This window comes from Dermacentor andersoni, chromosome 1 (assembly GCF_023375885.2).
Source record: "Dermacentor andersoni chromosome 1, qqDerAnde1_hic_scaffold, whole genome shotgun sequence".
Lineage (NCBI taxonomy): Eukaryota > Metazoa > Arthropoda > Arachnida > Ixodida > Ixodidae > Dermacentor > Dermacentor andersoni.
This window is the reverse complement of record NC_092814.1, coordinates 227,560,534-227,577,963: the sequence shown is the minus strand read 5'-3', so window position 1 is coordinate 227,577,963 and position 17,430 is coordinate 227,560,534. Positions and strand designations below refer to the sequence as shown.

General features: G+C 50.2%; 1 protein-coding gene across 2 annotated transcripts in view; it reads left to right on the top strand.

The window, feature by feature from the left end:
* Hasp (Hig-anchoring scaffold protein) overlaps positions 1 to 17,430 on the top strand; it is an 865,621-nt gene that overhangs the window by 438,607 nt on the left and 409,584 nt on the right. For both annotated transcript variants that reach the window (XM_050196742.2, XM_050196741.2), the window contains exon 4: positions 11,530 to 11,697. In XM_050196742.2, coding sequence (XP_050052699.1) covers positions 11,530 to 11,697 — 168 coding nt within the window. The remainder of the gene's footprint in view (positions 1 to 11,529; positions 11,698 to 17,430) is intronic.

Here is a 17,430-nt window from a genome sequence, read left to right as displayed (position 1 = left end):
TACAGGGACCACCACTTGCTTTAACCTGATGTGCCACAGTGCCCTACTTGATGTCTTGTTAGGAGGTGCTACTCGCTCTGTGGCTTCGAGATGGTAGCCCAGAAGTAGTGCGCGAAAAACAAACTTATTCTAAATTGCTATAATCTTTTCAATATTGATGCTATCTGTACTTAACTTCTTTTATAAGTAGGGAAATAAACTGAAAGAATTAGAAGACGAAAATTGCGACGACACGTACAAAGACAATATAGAGACACATCGTATTGCCACCGTCGAAACGAGTTATGTAGGAGGCGTGTTCTGCAGCGGTATTCCTATTTCGCACTTCCATAAGAACACTTGCTGCGATCTAGCACCGCCACTGCGAAGCCTGCGTGTGGCCTCCGATATGCATGGCACGCCGGTGCGTGCGAACGCTGAGGAATGTATCATTCGGAAACCGGACTCCTCTGTTGCGGTTCTTTCTGGGCGCGCTGCGTCATCTAGCGGCACTGCAGAGAAGTCCGCGCGTGTCCTCCGAGACGACAGGCGCGGCGCGCCGGTGTCTGCAAACGCCGAGAATTCTTCCCTTGCTTGCCACACACTCAGAGGCGCATACTCAGTGATCCCAGTGACCCACGTTGGCGAAAGGTTCATTCAAGAGCGGCACATACCCAGTTCGTTCATGGCCAAAAACGCCCTGCTCCGCCGATGGAAGGGTCAAAGGCTCAATTACAGACTTCGAAAGAAGATTTCGGAGCTCAACAAGGTCATCGATGACCACTGCAAGGCGCTATGCCAGCAGCAGTGGGACGAGCTCTGCGAATCCATCGACGGACAGATGCGCAACGGCAAATCCTGGGGTATGCTGAAGCACCTTCTTGACGAAAGCGGCTCGAAGTCAAATCAAAGGCATACGTTGGCCCGGGCTCTTCACGAAGCCACCAGGTCTCACACGGTCGATGAACTCGTCGCAAAACTAATACAAAAGTACCTGCCTGTCCGTTGCGACGGGGATCCGTCGACCCAACTCCCGGACTACCGAGGCCCTCCACGCTCCGAGCTGGACAAAGACTTCTCCATTGACGAGGTCAGACAGGCCATCTCCGCGCTCAACCGCGAGTCTGCGCCGGGTCCGGACAGAGTCACCAACAGAATGTTGAGCAACCTTGACGACACGTCGATTGTCTTTCTGACCGACAAGATAAACGAGTCCTGGAAGAGCGGCATTGTACCTGCAGAATGGAAGATGGCCTGCATGGTGCTCATTCCCAAGCCCTGCAAGGCCCCAAACATCGAGAACTTGAGGCCTATTTCTCTGACCTCCTGCGTCGGCAAGGTCATGGAGCGCGTCGTCCTCAACAGGCTTAACGGGTACCTCGAAGACAACGAGGTTTACACGTACAACATGATCGGCTTCCGCGCCGGATTCTCGACGCAGGATGCCGTGAAACAAATCAAGCATCAGATTGTGGATGGCCGTTCCAGAGACGTCAAGGCTCTGCTCGGTCTCGACCTCTAGAATGCTTTCGACAACGTGCTCCACACCTTCATCGTCAAGACCATTTCAGACCTGGGTCTCGGTTCCAGATTATACAGCTACGTCAGCTCTTTTCTAACTGACAGGAAGGCCAAGCTTCGCATTGGAGACTTCCGCTCCGAAGATGTGCCCCTCGGAGGGCGAGGCACTCCTCAGGGCGCCGTCATCTCCCCAACACTGTTTAACATCTGTATGATTGGTCTTTCCGAGAGGTTGGCGCTCGTCTAGGACGTCAAGCACACCATCTGCGCCGACGACATCACCATATGGTGCTCCGGCGGCTGCGAGGGGAGAGTCGAAGAAGCCATGCAGGAGGCGATCGACGTGATCGAGGAGTATCTCCGCCCCACCGCACTTCGATGCTCCCCCGCCAAGTCGGAGCTCCTGCTTTACAGAAAAGAGAATGGAGGCAGACTCAAAGATTGTAAGCCAGTCTCCGAAAGCAGCACCAGACTTCGCACTTGTGACGGGGGGGGGGGGGGGGGGGGTGATACCCAGGGTCGACGTTATTCGGGTTCTGGGCATGTTTGTCGAATTCAACGGCGGGAACGGAACTGCTCTCCGCAAGATTATCGCAAAGACGGACAACGCTTTCCGCCTCGTTCGTAGAATCGCAAACCGGCATCGAGGCATGAAGGAGAACAATCTTCTCAGGCTGATCAATGCCTTCGTACTCTGCCACCTCACGTACACGAGTTCTATGCACAACTGGCTCAGAGCGCAGCGACACAAGCTCAACTTTCTCATCCGCAAAGTAGTCAAGAGGGCCCTTGGGTTACCCATCAGGACCCATACCGAGGATCTCTTGAAGCTGGGGGTACATAACACCGCCGAGGAGATTGCCGAAGCCCAAGAACGCGCGCAACTCAGTCGCCTGACCACCACAGTGGCAGGTAAACGCATCCTCAAAGAGCTGGGTTACCACCCTGCGGAATTCCCGATGATCAGTACCCCGATCCCTAGGTGCATTCTAGACAAGTTCGTAGTGGCCGCTGTGTCCCGAAACGTCCATCGCGTCCACAACGAGGGCAGACGCAAGGCCAGAGCAGCAGCCATCCTCAAACAGATCAAGCAACACATTAGAGCAAGCTTCGTCGACGCTGTGGAGTACAGTGACGGGAAGACCTTTGCCGTTGTTGTGGTCGACTCGAGCGGAAAGATTTCCAATGGCGCCTCGATTCGCACTTCAGACCCCGGAGTCGCCGAGCAAGTCGCCATCGCCCTCGCCCTGCTAGACGGTCGTGGGTCCGAAATCTACAGTTATTCCAAAACAGCAGTTAGGGCTTTTCAGAAGAGTTGCATCGCCAAGCAAGCTGTTCGTCTTCTGAGCGGCTCGAGTCCACATGCTCTCACAAACCATTCAATTCACTAGTTTCCCGCTCACGTAGAGTCGGTCCAGGGTGCTCTCTCGAACCTCAATGAGTCTGCTCACGAGGCTGCGCGTGACCTCACCGATCGCGCTTCCTCTATAAGGAGCACTGACTCCCCTCCTCTCTACGGTCACAGGAACGCTCCCGCTACTCACAACGAGATTATTAAATATTTCTACATGTACGGAAGGGTCTTTCCACCCCCTCACCCCAAGTTGAATAGGCCGCAAGCCGTTTCGCTTAGGCTGCTACAAACCAGCACATATACGTGTCTCTCCTCTCTCCCGATGTGTATCGCGACGACGCCTGCCCGTCCTGCGGGCAGACCTCCACTCTAGCTCGCATGCTCTGGGAGTGCGGGTCGACGTACCCCAAGTTCATCAAGGAGGAGTGGGACTTGCTTCTGCGTAGCCCCGCTCTAGAAAAGCAAATCCTGGCCGTCCGGCGTGCCCGCGACCGGGCCGGTGGGCTAGACCTGCTGGTCCCGACGTGGGACTAGCCGGGTGCGCGACGAGGTCGCGTCCTCGCCGGACCTGCAATAAATTTCTTCACTCACTCACTCATGTCACAGCTTGCTATAGCGTTGGCGTGAAAGGCGTTCATTGAAAAGCAGCACATACCCAGTGCATTTGTGGCATATCCTGCTAATTCGTCGGCTTGCTGTCCTGGAGGAACCCTTGTGACGTCGATTCGATTCCGCCCAGCATCGAAGAAATTTAAGGAGTATTTTTCGCCATCTTAAAGCGCCGCATTCCCAGTGGCACATACCTAGACACCCAAGTTGGCATCAAGCAGGTTCATTGAACACCAGCAGAGACCGAGTCACATACGCAGTGCTCAAAGTCGGCGTCAAAGTGTTTCTTCGAACAGCGGTCCGTCCCCCATCTACATTGACCCATGTTGGCGGGGAAGAGGTTTTTTGAAGAGCGGCTCGTATGGCATATACTCAGTGGCACAAGTTGGTTCAATGCTTGGCTTTGAATCCTGTTACCTCAGCAGAGCAGTTCGATGCGCTAACCATTCGACCACGGACTAGCCAGTGACTCCAGGTACGTGGGAAACCGGTTACGTAAGAACATAGATAGATAGATAGATAGATAGATAGATAGATAGATAGATAGAGAGATAGATAGATAGATAGATAGATAGATAGATAGATAGATAGATAGATAGATAGATAGATAGATAGATAGACCACGAAATGGGCGTGAAGTTCCCTAGTATTGTTGAAGCATTAAAAAGTTAACTTCAGCGAAAGTTTGTGCACGGCGCAATTAGGCGTACGAATGAGAGGTAGAAATAGTTTGCACTATAAGCATAAAACAAGAAAAAAACACAGGTGAAAGTTTAAAGAAAGATCCGCCAGGACGACCTGAGGACTGTCGACTGTAATGCGATTAGCCTTGAACCAATGCAGCGACACAACGTATTGCTATCGCCGAAACGCGTTTTGAATGGAGCGTGTACTTCAGCGGGGACTCGTCTCTCAAGCTTCTCTTTGCATACGCTGCGCCACCTAGCGGCGCCGCCGCCAAATCCGCACAGTCATTGGCGTGGCCTCTGAGATCTGGCAGGTGGCGCGGTGTATTGCAGCTGGGTAGTGTCCCTGTATTGGGGGCGGGGACTTACGGAGTCGCCATCTGTCGGAAGCGCCTCCCTTGCGTAGTATGAGGGATTAGGCGGCGCACTCCTCGTAGGTTTTGCTTACGGCGCTCAATAAAAACACCACGCGGCAGCCTTCCTGCATATTTCTGTAAGCACTATCAAAACGATGGAAGTTCTTTACTGCCGAAATAATAATCTTGGACAAACTGAAAGCATAGAATCGTTTACAGACGCCATCGCTTTCCCGAGTACGTAAAGTGAACGCCACTGCCTGCGGCTGCCGCGATGGGGTCTCCCGAATCGGCTTCTTGCATGAAAGGTAGGCAAACGCTGAGAGGAAGCTATGTGAAATATGTTCTAATTGTGGGCTGTTTATAACGAGATGGAGCATAACAGAAGGAAGCCTCACTGCAGCGATCGCACGAGTTCGCAACAACCGAATGCGCGTCTGCATGCATGTTGGCGCTGCACAATGTTTCGCTTTCGCTGCAGCCTAAAGCTCACCGTGCCGTGAGGTTTAGCCAGCAGAATATGAGCATTTGACAGTACACAAGCAAAGATTGTTGCGTGGACGCTATCACAGTTGTTCAAAAATAATTTCGTTATAGAGACTTCGACGCCTACGGCGACTATGATGTGCCGTCGTGGCGATTCAATCTCTTTTTCTTCTTTTTCTGAATTCTTGGTCGTTTCAATATTATTGCTCAAGTTGAGTCGCACTGTATGTTTATCGGTCTTCTCAACCTGTGATTTGCCGCTGTTTCTTTTTCGTAATCCAGTCCATTAATTCATAACACAAACATGACCATATGCCTTGCCATTTTTTTTAATGTGCTTCTTACTGCTCCCTTTCCATTCCAGTGAACTTGCCAGTACCTAGCATCAACAAGTTCATAGACCAAAGCGTCATGACATTAGCCGGGTGGCGCGCGGGGGCGAGCGTCTCAGTGCGCGTTTTCTAATACTCACCGAACGTCGCAGTCCCGGCGCCGTAGCAGAAATATTCCGCGCATATGTGCTTTCTGCATACCCGAGCTGTAGCCGATGGCTGCCTGCCAGTTATAAGTTTCACCTAGCCAAGCTTCACGCCGTTTCTTCTCCTGTGGCTACGTGTGAATGAGGCTGACACCGGGCTCCGTTGCGTACGTCCGGGACTGCAGCACCAAGCAGTAGCCTACCATGCTGCACGCCTCTAAAGGCAGCCGCTACCTATTACAGTACTTTCATATGTTGTAAGGCAGACACCTAAGGCGCCAAAGCCTGACCACTTCATCAGAACCGCAGCGCAGCTGGGACTTTAAACTTTCGTTTTCAGCTCGCTTCGGCCCTTCCGAAGCACCCGCTGTGTCCACGTGATCCCTCATGCCACTTCACGCCGACTGCGGCGCCAGCTTTTCGAGTGGTCGAGCTCACCCCCAATATGCTCCCCTCGGGAGCAGAGTTGAGCATAGGTCCTCCAGTATGTTGCAGCTATGCAGTGAAGTCACTCCTTGCGCGTGCAGGAGGCAAATGCCGCGCGGTGTTCCATTTGCATTTTTGCCTGCGGGTCGCGAGCTACATGTGCCAATTGTTCGCAAGCGCTTAGCAAGGTGGCACTTTTTACTGTAGGCTATCCTCGAACCATTCGCGTTACTGGAATTGGGCAGGGTTCTAACCCCGCGAAATTTTGTTTGTATCTACATGAATACGCACATATACAAACACATGCACGAACGTACATATACATAGGGGGTAGGGTCTCCCTCGATCCCCCGAAATAACATCCTGACTATGCCCGTGGCTTGAACAGCTCAAAAGTTTGCGTGCAAACGCGCTGTGCCTTGCAACAAAAAGCGGTGCAATGTTTTTCGGCATGCATATGAAGTTTTCTCACTGGGGCCGGAAGGCAAGAAATGTTTTAAAGGGTGTTTAAAGAAAACTTCACAAATGTAAGGTAGAAAATTATGTGAGAGCATTTTAGCTGCTGAAACCAGCTGATTAATGATCGTTGCCAAGAGAAATATCGTGCCTTTCGTTATGTCAGAGACCGTTAACAGAGCGTCATTTATCATTAGCCGTCGTTCACGGCAGCTACACGTTTTCGATATATGCGGTGCCGAGACGTAGATTTAAAACCATTTCAAATGTTCACGTGTGCACATTTTATGCAAAGCCTATTTTACGATTCATTCACACCACAGACTTACCAGCTGCTTCGTAGCAGCAAATCTCCAAGTGGAAAAATATTAAAGATGGACGAGCGTCTAGATCAAATTTATTTCGTACATGGGAATGGATCTTCCCACTCCCACTCATCGGTAGTCGTTGAGGTGGGGCTAACCGAGGCTCGGTCCGTCTAATGATCAGATTTCACGAAATTACCCAACACCATAGATTGCAGAGGCGTACATTCCCGCCGCCGCACCCCAAATTAAGCAAAAGCCAGTCTGTAGAATGGCGACAGTTACAGACCAGATCCTATCCGAGTCCAGCTAGTATGCACCTAATACACCCAGATTTAAACACGACGGACAAGTGCAGACATTGCAACTCTAGAGCCATCCTGGAGCATATCCTATGGGAATGTATGGCTGTAATACAGGATAACGGTGATGCAGCCTCAAACAGCGACACCCTCCGCGCGCGCTGGGAGTCTCCGTCGCTCAGCTTGGACCTGCAGCACCAACTCTGGGCCGTCCAGCGAGCCGAGGAAGCCGCCAACGGCCAACAACCCTTGGCCGAAACCTAGGCGGGGTCCAGGCCCATCCCACCAAATCGCAGGGCACTGAATAAAGTTATTTGAACGAATGAAGGGAATGGTTGACCAATGGCTGCTAGCAGAAGGGCAAGAGTGCTGGTTCTTGGAGCCTTCGGGAGCAGAATTCAAAGCAACTGTAAAGGCAACAAGCTATTAAGAGTAACGACAGGTTATTTTTTATTGCACTAATCACGTCAAGATGTCAAACTTGCAAAGTAATTATTCCCACATTGCAGGCTGTAGTATGACATATTTTTCTTGATCTTTTCATACTACTCGGGTCAATTTGCTATAACACAGCGCTTATTAAACATACAGGCATAATTTTACATTGCTGACGTCGACTAAGGCCGATCGGACAAGCAAAATATTGCGGGCGATAAATGCTGAAGCTATCACAGCTGTCTCGTAAGCGAGAGCGCGCGAGGTTTTTCTCTTATTACAAAACTATGAACACTAGCACATCAATCAACGTTACATGAAAAATCAGAATGCCAACAAAAAATTTAAAAAAAAGACAGGAGGGAAAAACCAGGATGCAGCGGGAAAATTGTATCCGTTAGTAATTACTCTGTTTTGAAAACACTGTTCTAGAGCCGCATAGTCAGAACAGTCGCACAAGCAACACCGCGAATTGGGCGAGTTGGTAGGTTAACATTCTTGGCGCATATGCGCAGCGCGACACAGACGTGTCATTTATTCTTTGTCCGCGCTTCTGTGTCGCGCTTCACATACACGCCAAAGATCGTACTAGTGAACAACCTTTCATGCCACCCGTGCGCATCTCAGCGTTAACAGGGGTGTTACTCGAGATAAATGTTGCTTTATATAGTGTGAACAAGGCAAACTGATCTCTGTAAACAAGGCGAACGGCATCTAGCGTATCCTGGTCTCTTTCGGAGCCGGTTGGCCTCGGCTCGTACGCCAGAGCCACACCAGTCGCTGGCGCGCGCCTGCCCGTCCGCGCGGCACCGCGTATAGAGCTTTGCCACCTTCCGTGCGCTTTGAAGCAGTTTAGTGCGCTGCGCGCCACGCGGTTCTGGAATACAAGTGTCGATATGATGTGTTTCGTATCGCTTCACCAAGGTCATTGGTTTAATATCGTCGAATAACGTACCTACAGCACGGAGCCGATGAATGCGACGCGCGCTCGACAGTCCGCCGATTGCAATGTCGATGGCACTGACGGAAACGACGAGTCGGCATCGCGCCCGTAAAGTTGGCGCTTCGCAGAGGCGCAGTTGAACATTTCACGTCATATTGCGCCACGTGATAGCTCTCGGCGAATATTGGTGTGAGCGGCGCCGGAAAAGTTATGCGCAACTCCCTGTGTGTGCTCCCTGCGGGAGTATATACGGGAACACTACAGCCGGGCTCCTCTCTCGCACTGCGCCATGATGATGATGATTATTATTTATTGGCATCTCCTTTGAAACGGGCGGTGACAAATAGTCACCCAGCTTGCTTGAGTTAATCAGGTACGCTATACGTGCTTTTCATTCTAGAATTTTCATGTACATTTCTTTAATCATTTTTCTCATCCTGAAAACATCTCTGTCTACCTTGTACCGCTACCTATACATCTAACGGATCCGGTCGTGGGAATGCATTAGCGTTCCAGTTACTTATTTTAAAAGAAAATGTTGTTTTATTCATTGAAGCACAAAAGTAACTGAAACACCAATGTATTTCGTCTGACAGATTGAAAATTAATATCTCGAAGCTGGTGCAGTCCTGAGAATTCGTTCCAAGTGCATACGCCTTGCGAACTCACCGGCTATAATTTTTAGATTGAAATAATGGCCGTAATGTTAATAATTAAAAGTCAATTAACGTAACTATGGTGATTATTTAAGTATTTTGATTTCTCGTAGAAGTCGTCGCCGCCTTATCGAGTAATATAGATCAAGGATCAGAACTCTGCAACTGTGCAACAGGCAATTTTTTAAAATTTGGTGCAGCTAAAAGAAACACCCTGTATAACCAATAAATATACAAGCCAAAAACATGGTCTCGCTGTAGTTTTCACTCGAGAGCGCGTGAAATTATTTAGCGTTTCGTGTTTTGTTTTTTCTTTTTCTCTCTATTTTTTTCCTTCTTTTGTATGTTTTATTTTCTTTTGCTAGGCGTTCACGGTTTCACTGTATAGTTTTGCCTTCCATCCTAGCCAGAGAGCGCTGTAAAAGCTTCCCTGCTGGTCATCTTAAATATTTAACGTGGATGAACAAGGAGACGCGCTCTTCTTAAAAGTTTCTACAGAGGAGAATAACGTTCAGAGAAGAGCTCTGTTTTAAAGCGCCATACGTCCTTTGCGGCCTCGCTTTATCTTCAAATTGCACCACTTTTTGCACCTATGCGCACGGTGTCTTCCCCTATAGCTGCCTGGAAGAAAGGTGGGCTCGAGCTCTTATCCATATTAATGAACATACACCGCGATACGTCTTCGCTGTTAAAGCCGCTTTCGAGACTCTTCGGACCTCCTAGAGGGCTTCGTGAAAAGAAATCACTCCCCACGCTTCAGAGCGGACGCTTTCGCCTGTTAGGTCGAAACACGACGACATGCGCCCAGCTTAGGAGACGAGCTTGGCGTTCAGCCAGAGCGCTTCCGTATTGCGAGTTTTTCTTTCTACGTTCTGCCTTTCTTTATCCCACATTTCTTGCTCGCACATCGGCCCGATTATTAATATGCCTCGCTCGTTCATGCGCCGTTTGCAAGACGCAGCCCTTCTGGCTGTAGCCGAACCCCCCCCCCCCCCCCCCTTTCTTCCACCCTGATGGGGACTATTTCGTTCGTTCGCCCGAATTCCCCTTTCGTTGGCTTTATTTTTTCCCTCTCCGACCATGACGTTATGAATTACCCCCGTGCTAAAATCCTATCAAGTTAAAACGTGCTCTAAAAGACCACCCGCATTTCGCCTCCTGTTGCGTGTATGCAATGTCCGCGCACCCGTTTGCATCGGCTCCTATCTTTCAGGTTAGTTGCGGGCTCACACGAACCAGCTGTCGACCGCCAGTCGTTCCTCCTTCTATGAAGCGCTAAGGCCACGGTGGTGCTTTATTTTTATGATAAATAAAAAGCAAAAACGCCGTCGTCAAGAATATTGCTCAGATGGCTTAAACGTTGCAGACGCAAGGTAGAACGGCTATCAGTCATGCTTTCCTTAACACCACCGTTGAAGATGAAGCCTTGCGCCAACCTCTTAGCTGACCCGTTCCAAAGAAACACTCTATTTTGTGTCTGTCGGTTTGGTTATTGGCGGAGTTCTTGCGTCTCATATGCATGCTTGGAGAATTTGACAATGGAGTGCGTGTAAGCGATACGTCAGCGATTCTGCTGGTTATTTCCGTGTTGTATTAGCCGTCACGAATACCACTATAGCGCGTCACCTCTAAGTGCTTTTCGTGATGACCATGCATTGCAAGAAATACGTGCGCAATATTTCATGGCTACAATACTAGTTGCACCTGTTGTGTGGCGCATTGCGCAAGTGCGCCAGTATACGGAATGAAAGCGCAACCGCTGTAGATTTGTGACTTTCGTCTTTGTGCTGCCAATAACAATATTCTTCATTAGTCATCATCTAATGAAAACTATTTATGGCAGCCGAAATGCCTACGCGATGATCAATAATAATGAGGAATTTCGCTGTCGGCGCCAGCCTATAAACTACACTAGTGCTGTCACGTACAAACTTACGATGTCTTAATTGCTGCCGAGCAAGTGCAGCCTGGGCTCAGTAGTTGCTGATAAAAAACATCAAAGCGAAAGTATACCACAAAAAGATGACATGAGCGGATTTCATTGCTGCGTAATCTTTCATAAGGCTCAGCGGCAACAGTCTGACAGTTGTAGCTTAGGGCGCTTGGAGCTGACCGCTAAGAAATAGCCAATAACTCCTTCTCAATTTTGCTGAATTGTACTATTATAAGCGTGTCAATTTTCTTCGTAACTTGGAATAAGAGTCAGATGGATATAAATATGGGGCTGATACTGCGTCTATCTTAAGCGACGTGTGTGTGCAGCGCTGTGGATGCTTGCGTCAGCTAATAATGAGCCCGTCTCCCTACTGCACTTGGGGATTACTCACGATTGGTCGCCGTTTTCGCGCTGTCGAACAAAGGTAGCCAGATACACGGCATCTGGCCAATAGCGGTGCAAACAGCTTTGTGCCCTCTATGTACTCTGATTAGCTGACACCTGGTCGAGCACAGATTGCCGCGTAGTTGTATTGAGACACCGTACGGCGCGTATCGCCGCAACCTGTGCACCAACGTGCTTTCTTCTTTTTCATGGGCAGCCGAGGGCGACGAGGAGGACGTGCGCGAGGGCTGCCCGCAGAACCGGGAGGAAGCGGCCGCGCTGGGCCGCCGCTGCCTGCGCAAGTGCAAGACCGACGAGGACTGCATCAGCTCCAAGAAGAAGTGCCTCTGCGACGGACGCTGCGGCTGGAGTTGCGTCAGGCCAGGTCGGTGCACTTTTGCGAGTCGACAGACGCACTGTTCCGAGACTAACCTCTAGTCGACATAAGGCCACCAGCCTTGTCTCGTCTAAAGGTTGTGTTGGCCACTGGAACTATTCACCGCGCGGTAGTTCGAAAGGAAGGGCGCTATAGGGCGACGCAGGACAGCATACAGCTGATCGCTGTGAGCACGCATTGGGCAAGAAATAAAGCACGCGCACGTACTGTACTTGTCTGCACGAAAATTTCGCTTACTTGCTTCACTCTACGGAATCTTGTCATAAAATCAGCAGCGAGGAACACATTTGTATGTAGTAATGTTAAAATAACTTCCGAGGCCTTCTGTTGCGTTTCGTGTAGTGGCCAGTGCTGTCTAGGTAATTGAGAAACGCATTTGTACTCGTGAAGCGCGAATAAGCTTTGGTCGACGGCTCATGCTGTCAAATGTCTCCGCAGTTTTCAACCTTGTGCTTCGCATTTGCTGGTCAACGTAAAACACTTTTGACTGAGGCTACTGTTTTAGCAGCATAGCGTCGCCTCGTGGTGTCGTCTTCCCTGTTAGCATCGTCTTTTTTACTTTCTTTTTTTCCTTCCTTCCTTTCAGATGCCATTTAATTGTGCTAGAAAGCAGGCCAATTTCCCCTTCTTTATCACGTCAGCAGCTACCTCTACAGTCGCCTAGAGGAGGGGAAGGCCCGTGACCGACGTTGTTGTTATTGCGTAAACAGCGTCGTCAGACGTCTTGCACAGCCGGGCCACTCGATCGATGCCAGTTGAGGACTCCTTTGCGACGTGGGGGGCCAATTCGCCACGGCCATAGAACATTGCTCGCGACCCGTTTTCGGCAGATCAACTCGCGTTTCTGTACTGCGGGCTTTGCTGCAGCTCCCCCAGACCTGCTCAGGTTAACCGATTGGAACAGATCTGAACCCGTAACGATCCTTTATTCTGGCGCAACCAAAACTGGTATCACTGCTGCGGGACCCAAAGGCGGCTTCCGGGTCACTTACCGTAATCGCGCGACAGGCAACACAAGGCGAAATAAAGACAGCGACTGCATTGAGCAAGTTGCCCTACCCAACTGATTGCGCTTCGAAGGCAGTGTATGAAGGAAGAGTGTCGTTACTGCGACGGCCCCCCCGGTAGATCTTGCCTCGCTTCTGTCGTCTTGGATAGGAGTCAGTGTTTCGTGAACCGCGTAGGAAGTCAAGCTCTCTGCGCTCGCTGCTCTTTAGGGACGATAAAAGGGCGAAAAATAAATGAAAGGAAGTGAACATATATGAAAGGACACAAGGGCAACTCACGCTGTCAATACATCCACCATATAAGCCGTTTCTTTATCAGCTAATAGCCTTTATTCCGTGTCTTTTCAGCCGTATTAGTGGGTGACGTGTTTTATTAACGCATTTCTTTAAAAAAAGAAGAAACAGAAAAAGAGAGAGCGAGAGAGAGAGAGTGAGTGAGAGAGAGAGAGAGAGCGCATCACGATGAATTTGGCTCTTCGTCTTAAATACGAATTCGTACCGTGTGCGGTTTTTGTAGCGCTTTTGATTGCGGTAGAGTTGGCTGTCCCTAATGGCTCCTGATACTTTGCCGACGACTTCAAAGCGACGGAATGACTTTGAGCGAAGCACTTCTTTTCCCCGATTGCTCTCTACATTATTGCTTCGTGGGGGTCACTGGTCTGCAGGGATCTCCCCTTCGAGTTAACAATGCATTAGGCATCTCGGAAAGCCAAGACTTCCTGCCCCCTCCCACCCCTTCTTTTTTCATCGTCCTGCATCTTCTACCGGTGAAGAGTTACCCCCTTGCGTGTGAGTACGCACTTAAGCAAGCTAACGGAATTTCGTCCGAGCGCTCCGGAAAGAAGGCAGAAATCTAGTGTTTGGGTTCGCCTTTAACGTCACCGGCAGAAGTCAAGAGAACACCCGACTCGCGAAGTGCGCTGGCTTTTCACTGTTCCACTCTGGACGTGTACTTATCCCATCGCGTGTGTATTGTTTTAGCGTGAAACTAACGGCCAAGCGAAACACTAATAATAATAATAATAATAATAATAATAATAATAATAATAATAATAATAATAATAATAATAAATATCAAAGGTTAAAATAAGGACAGGGTCGTAACGTACTTTCTTCTGCTTTCATTACTATTGCTTTTATACACAGACCGGAGCAGTTGCTCACGCATAGCCTGCATGTATACCTTGCCCGTTCCGCGCTGTTTCTTTGGCGCTTGTTGCGCAGCGCCCATTCCGGCCGACAGTAACCGCGTGCTCTCTGCTTTACTTGCCGTTCTTGCCTTTCGCGGACGCGATTCGAGTCGCTAAGCAAGTCACGTTTTCAATCACGCGTTTCCCTCTCGCTCCCTTCGCTCGCAGATCAAAGAGAGGGCGCTGTCGGTGGCAACTTCGCCCGCGCCACTGCTCTGTCGCCCAGGCTAGGTTGTCCGAGGCCTCGTGTTTCCGAGATGGAAGCGCAAGGGACGCAATTGGCGCGCAGGAAACCGCAACTTGTGGCCAGGGGTTTCTTGTCTCCCCTATCAGGCGACCGCCAGTAACTCATTCCTCACGCACGCGGTGAGGTTTCGTAAACACAGGAACTGCATACGTGTCCTATCCTTCTCACACCCTTCGCTCACCATGCTATTCCCCACGGTCCGCGCTCTCTTCCTTCTATAGCGCTCTTATTTATTCCCGTCCCTGTCGGCGGCCCATCGTATTCTGCGGTTCCTCTACCGCATTCTCGTGAAACGCTCGCGTGTGCGCCAGTGCCAGTCAGGCTTCTACGTTTTGTTTTTATTGCCTTGGCTCATCTGGCCGTCATTGCATTTTTTTTCTTTAGATAGTGCTGGCCAAATTTGTAGTTGTTGTTGTTGTTGTTGCTGTTGTTGTTGCTGTTGTTGTTAATATCGCCGCAATCTTTCATAAACTGCAACTGTCAAGCACACGTCACTGTCTTTGCAGCTGTGAAGCTTTCTGCAACCGAAACGTCCATTTCTGCAATAACAACATTTTATGAAGTTCATCGCGTTATCTTTATTATTTTTTCCGCCATATGCAGTAACGAAACATATTTGAAACAAAACTTAAGCTATAAGTTATTTCATTTATTTTGGCTTATCGTCTATCATAAAAGAGTTTGGACCCGCGCGCACGGTTACTGTGCTCGCAAGTTAGTAGGTTAAATCAAAATACGACACGATAGTGTTCGACGCGCAATCATAAAACGATACGCACTGAGCATAAGATATCTGGGTTTTCTTTCTTTTTTTTTCTGCTTCGAACGCTGTTTTCACAGCGAAAGCTGTATACTCCTATGACTAATCTTCCGTAGCTTTTTCGGCGTCCGGCAACAGAAACGGACTTATCGATTTCTAACAAACCCATACACAATGGGTTTCATTGTTTGCTTTGTGTGTGATCGCGTTCGGGTGCAGTGCGGTGGCGCAGATATAGAGAGAGATAAAGAGGAAAGGCAGGGAGGTTAACCAGATATCAGTCTCCGGTTTGCTACCCTACACTGGGGATAGGAGATAAGGGCCAGAAAGACGACAGAGAGGAAAACGTTAAAACACGCACGCGCACACACACTGACACACACACACACACACACGCACACACGCACGCACACGCGCGCGCGTCGCGCGCACACACGCGCACACACACAGACACACACACACACACACACAAGAGGCGTTCCAGTTAAAGACGTTCACAAAGGTCGGTAGATCGCAAAAAGCGCAATAGTGCTTGCACGGCCTTCTTCTGTGACGGTAGGTCCTTTCGATGGTGTAAAATTCTTTTTTCCGATAGCGATTGGTCGTCCAGCTGGACAAGTTCGAGGCGACGGCATTCCCTCTGTGGACTGTACTGCGGGCAGGCGCACAAGATATGCTCAATCGATTCTTCATCGCCGCAGTGGTCACAGGTTGCGGTGTCGGTCATCCCCATGCGGAATGCATAGGCTTTGGTAAAGGCAACGCCCAACCATAGTCGATATAAAAGTGCGGCGTGTCTACGGCGAAGCTGTGATGGCGCTCGAAGACTTAATGTGGGATCAAGTGAATACAGTCGCGTATTTCTTAAATGTGGCTCATTCCATTGCGACGCGGTGCACTGCCGAGCAAGTAGGCGGAGCTTCTGTGCTGCGTCACTTCTAGACAGTGGAATTGGGACGTGGTGCTCCTCAGTATGGGCTGAGCGGGCAGCTTGATCCGCCCGTTCATTGCCGATTATCCCGCATTGATTTGGAAGCCACTGGAAGGTTATTTCATGGCCTGCATCACTTATATGGTGTAACGTCTCTGTAATATGAAATATTAGTTGTTCGTGCGGTCCGCGTCGTAAAGGTGACAGCAGAGACTGCAGTGCCGCCTTCGAATCGCAGAATACCGTCCACTTGTGTGCCGCTTCATCCCAATGTGATGAAGGGCAGTAAAGAGCGCTGCGAGCTCTGCTGCCGTCGATGTTGTCACGTGGGTCGTCTTAAATATGATTGTGGTAGCTTTCGCTGGTATGACGATTACCGCCGCGGAGCTGCTTGGAAGGACAGATCCATCAGTGTAAATATGCGTAGTGTCACGGTAGGGCGGGGTACTCCTCAGGGCGCCATCATCTCCCCAACACTGCTTAACATCTGTATGATTGGTCTTTCCGAGAGGTTGGCGCGCGTCGAGGACGTCAAGCACACCATCTACACCGACGACATCACCATATGGTGCTCCGACGGCTGCGAGGGCAGAGTCGAAGAAGCCATGCAGGAGGCGATCGACGTGATTGAGGAGTATCTCCGCCCCACCGGACGTCGATGCTCCCCCGCCAAGTCGGAGCTCCTGCTTTACAGAAAAGAGAAGGGAGGCAGACCCAAAGATTGGAAGCCAGTCTCCGAAAGCAGCATCAGACTTCGCACTTGTGACGTGGGGGTGATACACAGGGTCGACGTTATTCGGGTCCTGGGTATGTTTGTCGAATTCAACGGCGGGTACGGAACTGCTCTCCGCAAGATCATCGCAACGACGGACAACGCTTTCCGCCTCGTTTGCAGAATCGCAAACCGGCATCGAGGCATGAAAGAAAACAATCTTCTCAGGCTGATCAATGCCTTCGTACTCTGCCACCTCACGTACACGATTTCTATGCACAGCTGGCTCAGAGCGGAGCGAGACAAGCTCAACGTTCTCATCCGCAAAGTAGTCAAGAGGGCTCTTGGGCTACCCATCAGGACCCATACTGAGGATCTCTTGAAGCTGGGGGTACATAACACCGCCGAGGGGATTGCCGAAGCCCAAGAACGCGCGCAACTCACTCGCCTGACCACCACAGCGGCAGGTTAACGCATCCTCGAAGAGCTGGGTTACCACCATACGGGATTCCCGATGATCAGTACCCCGATCCCTAGGTGCATTCGTGACAAGTTCGTAGTGGCCCCTGTGCCCCGAAACGTCCATCGCGTACACAACGAGGGCAGACGCAAGGCCAGAGCAGCAGCCATCCTCAAACAGATCAAGCAACACAATAGAGCAAGCTTTGTCGACGCTGTGGAGTACAGCGACGGGAAGACCTTTGCCGTCGTTGTGGTCGACTCGAAGGGCAAGATTTCCAATAGCGCCTCGATTCGCACTTCAAACCGCGGAGTCGCCGAGCAAGTCGCCATCGCCCTCGCCCTGCTAGACGGTCGTGGGTCCGAAATCTATTGTGATTCCAAAACGGCGGTTAGCGCTTTTCAGAAGGGTTGC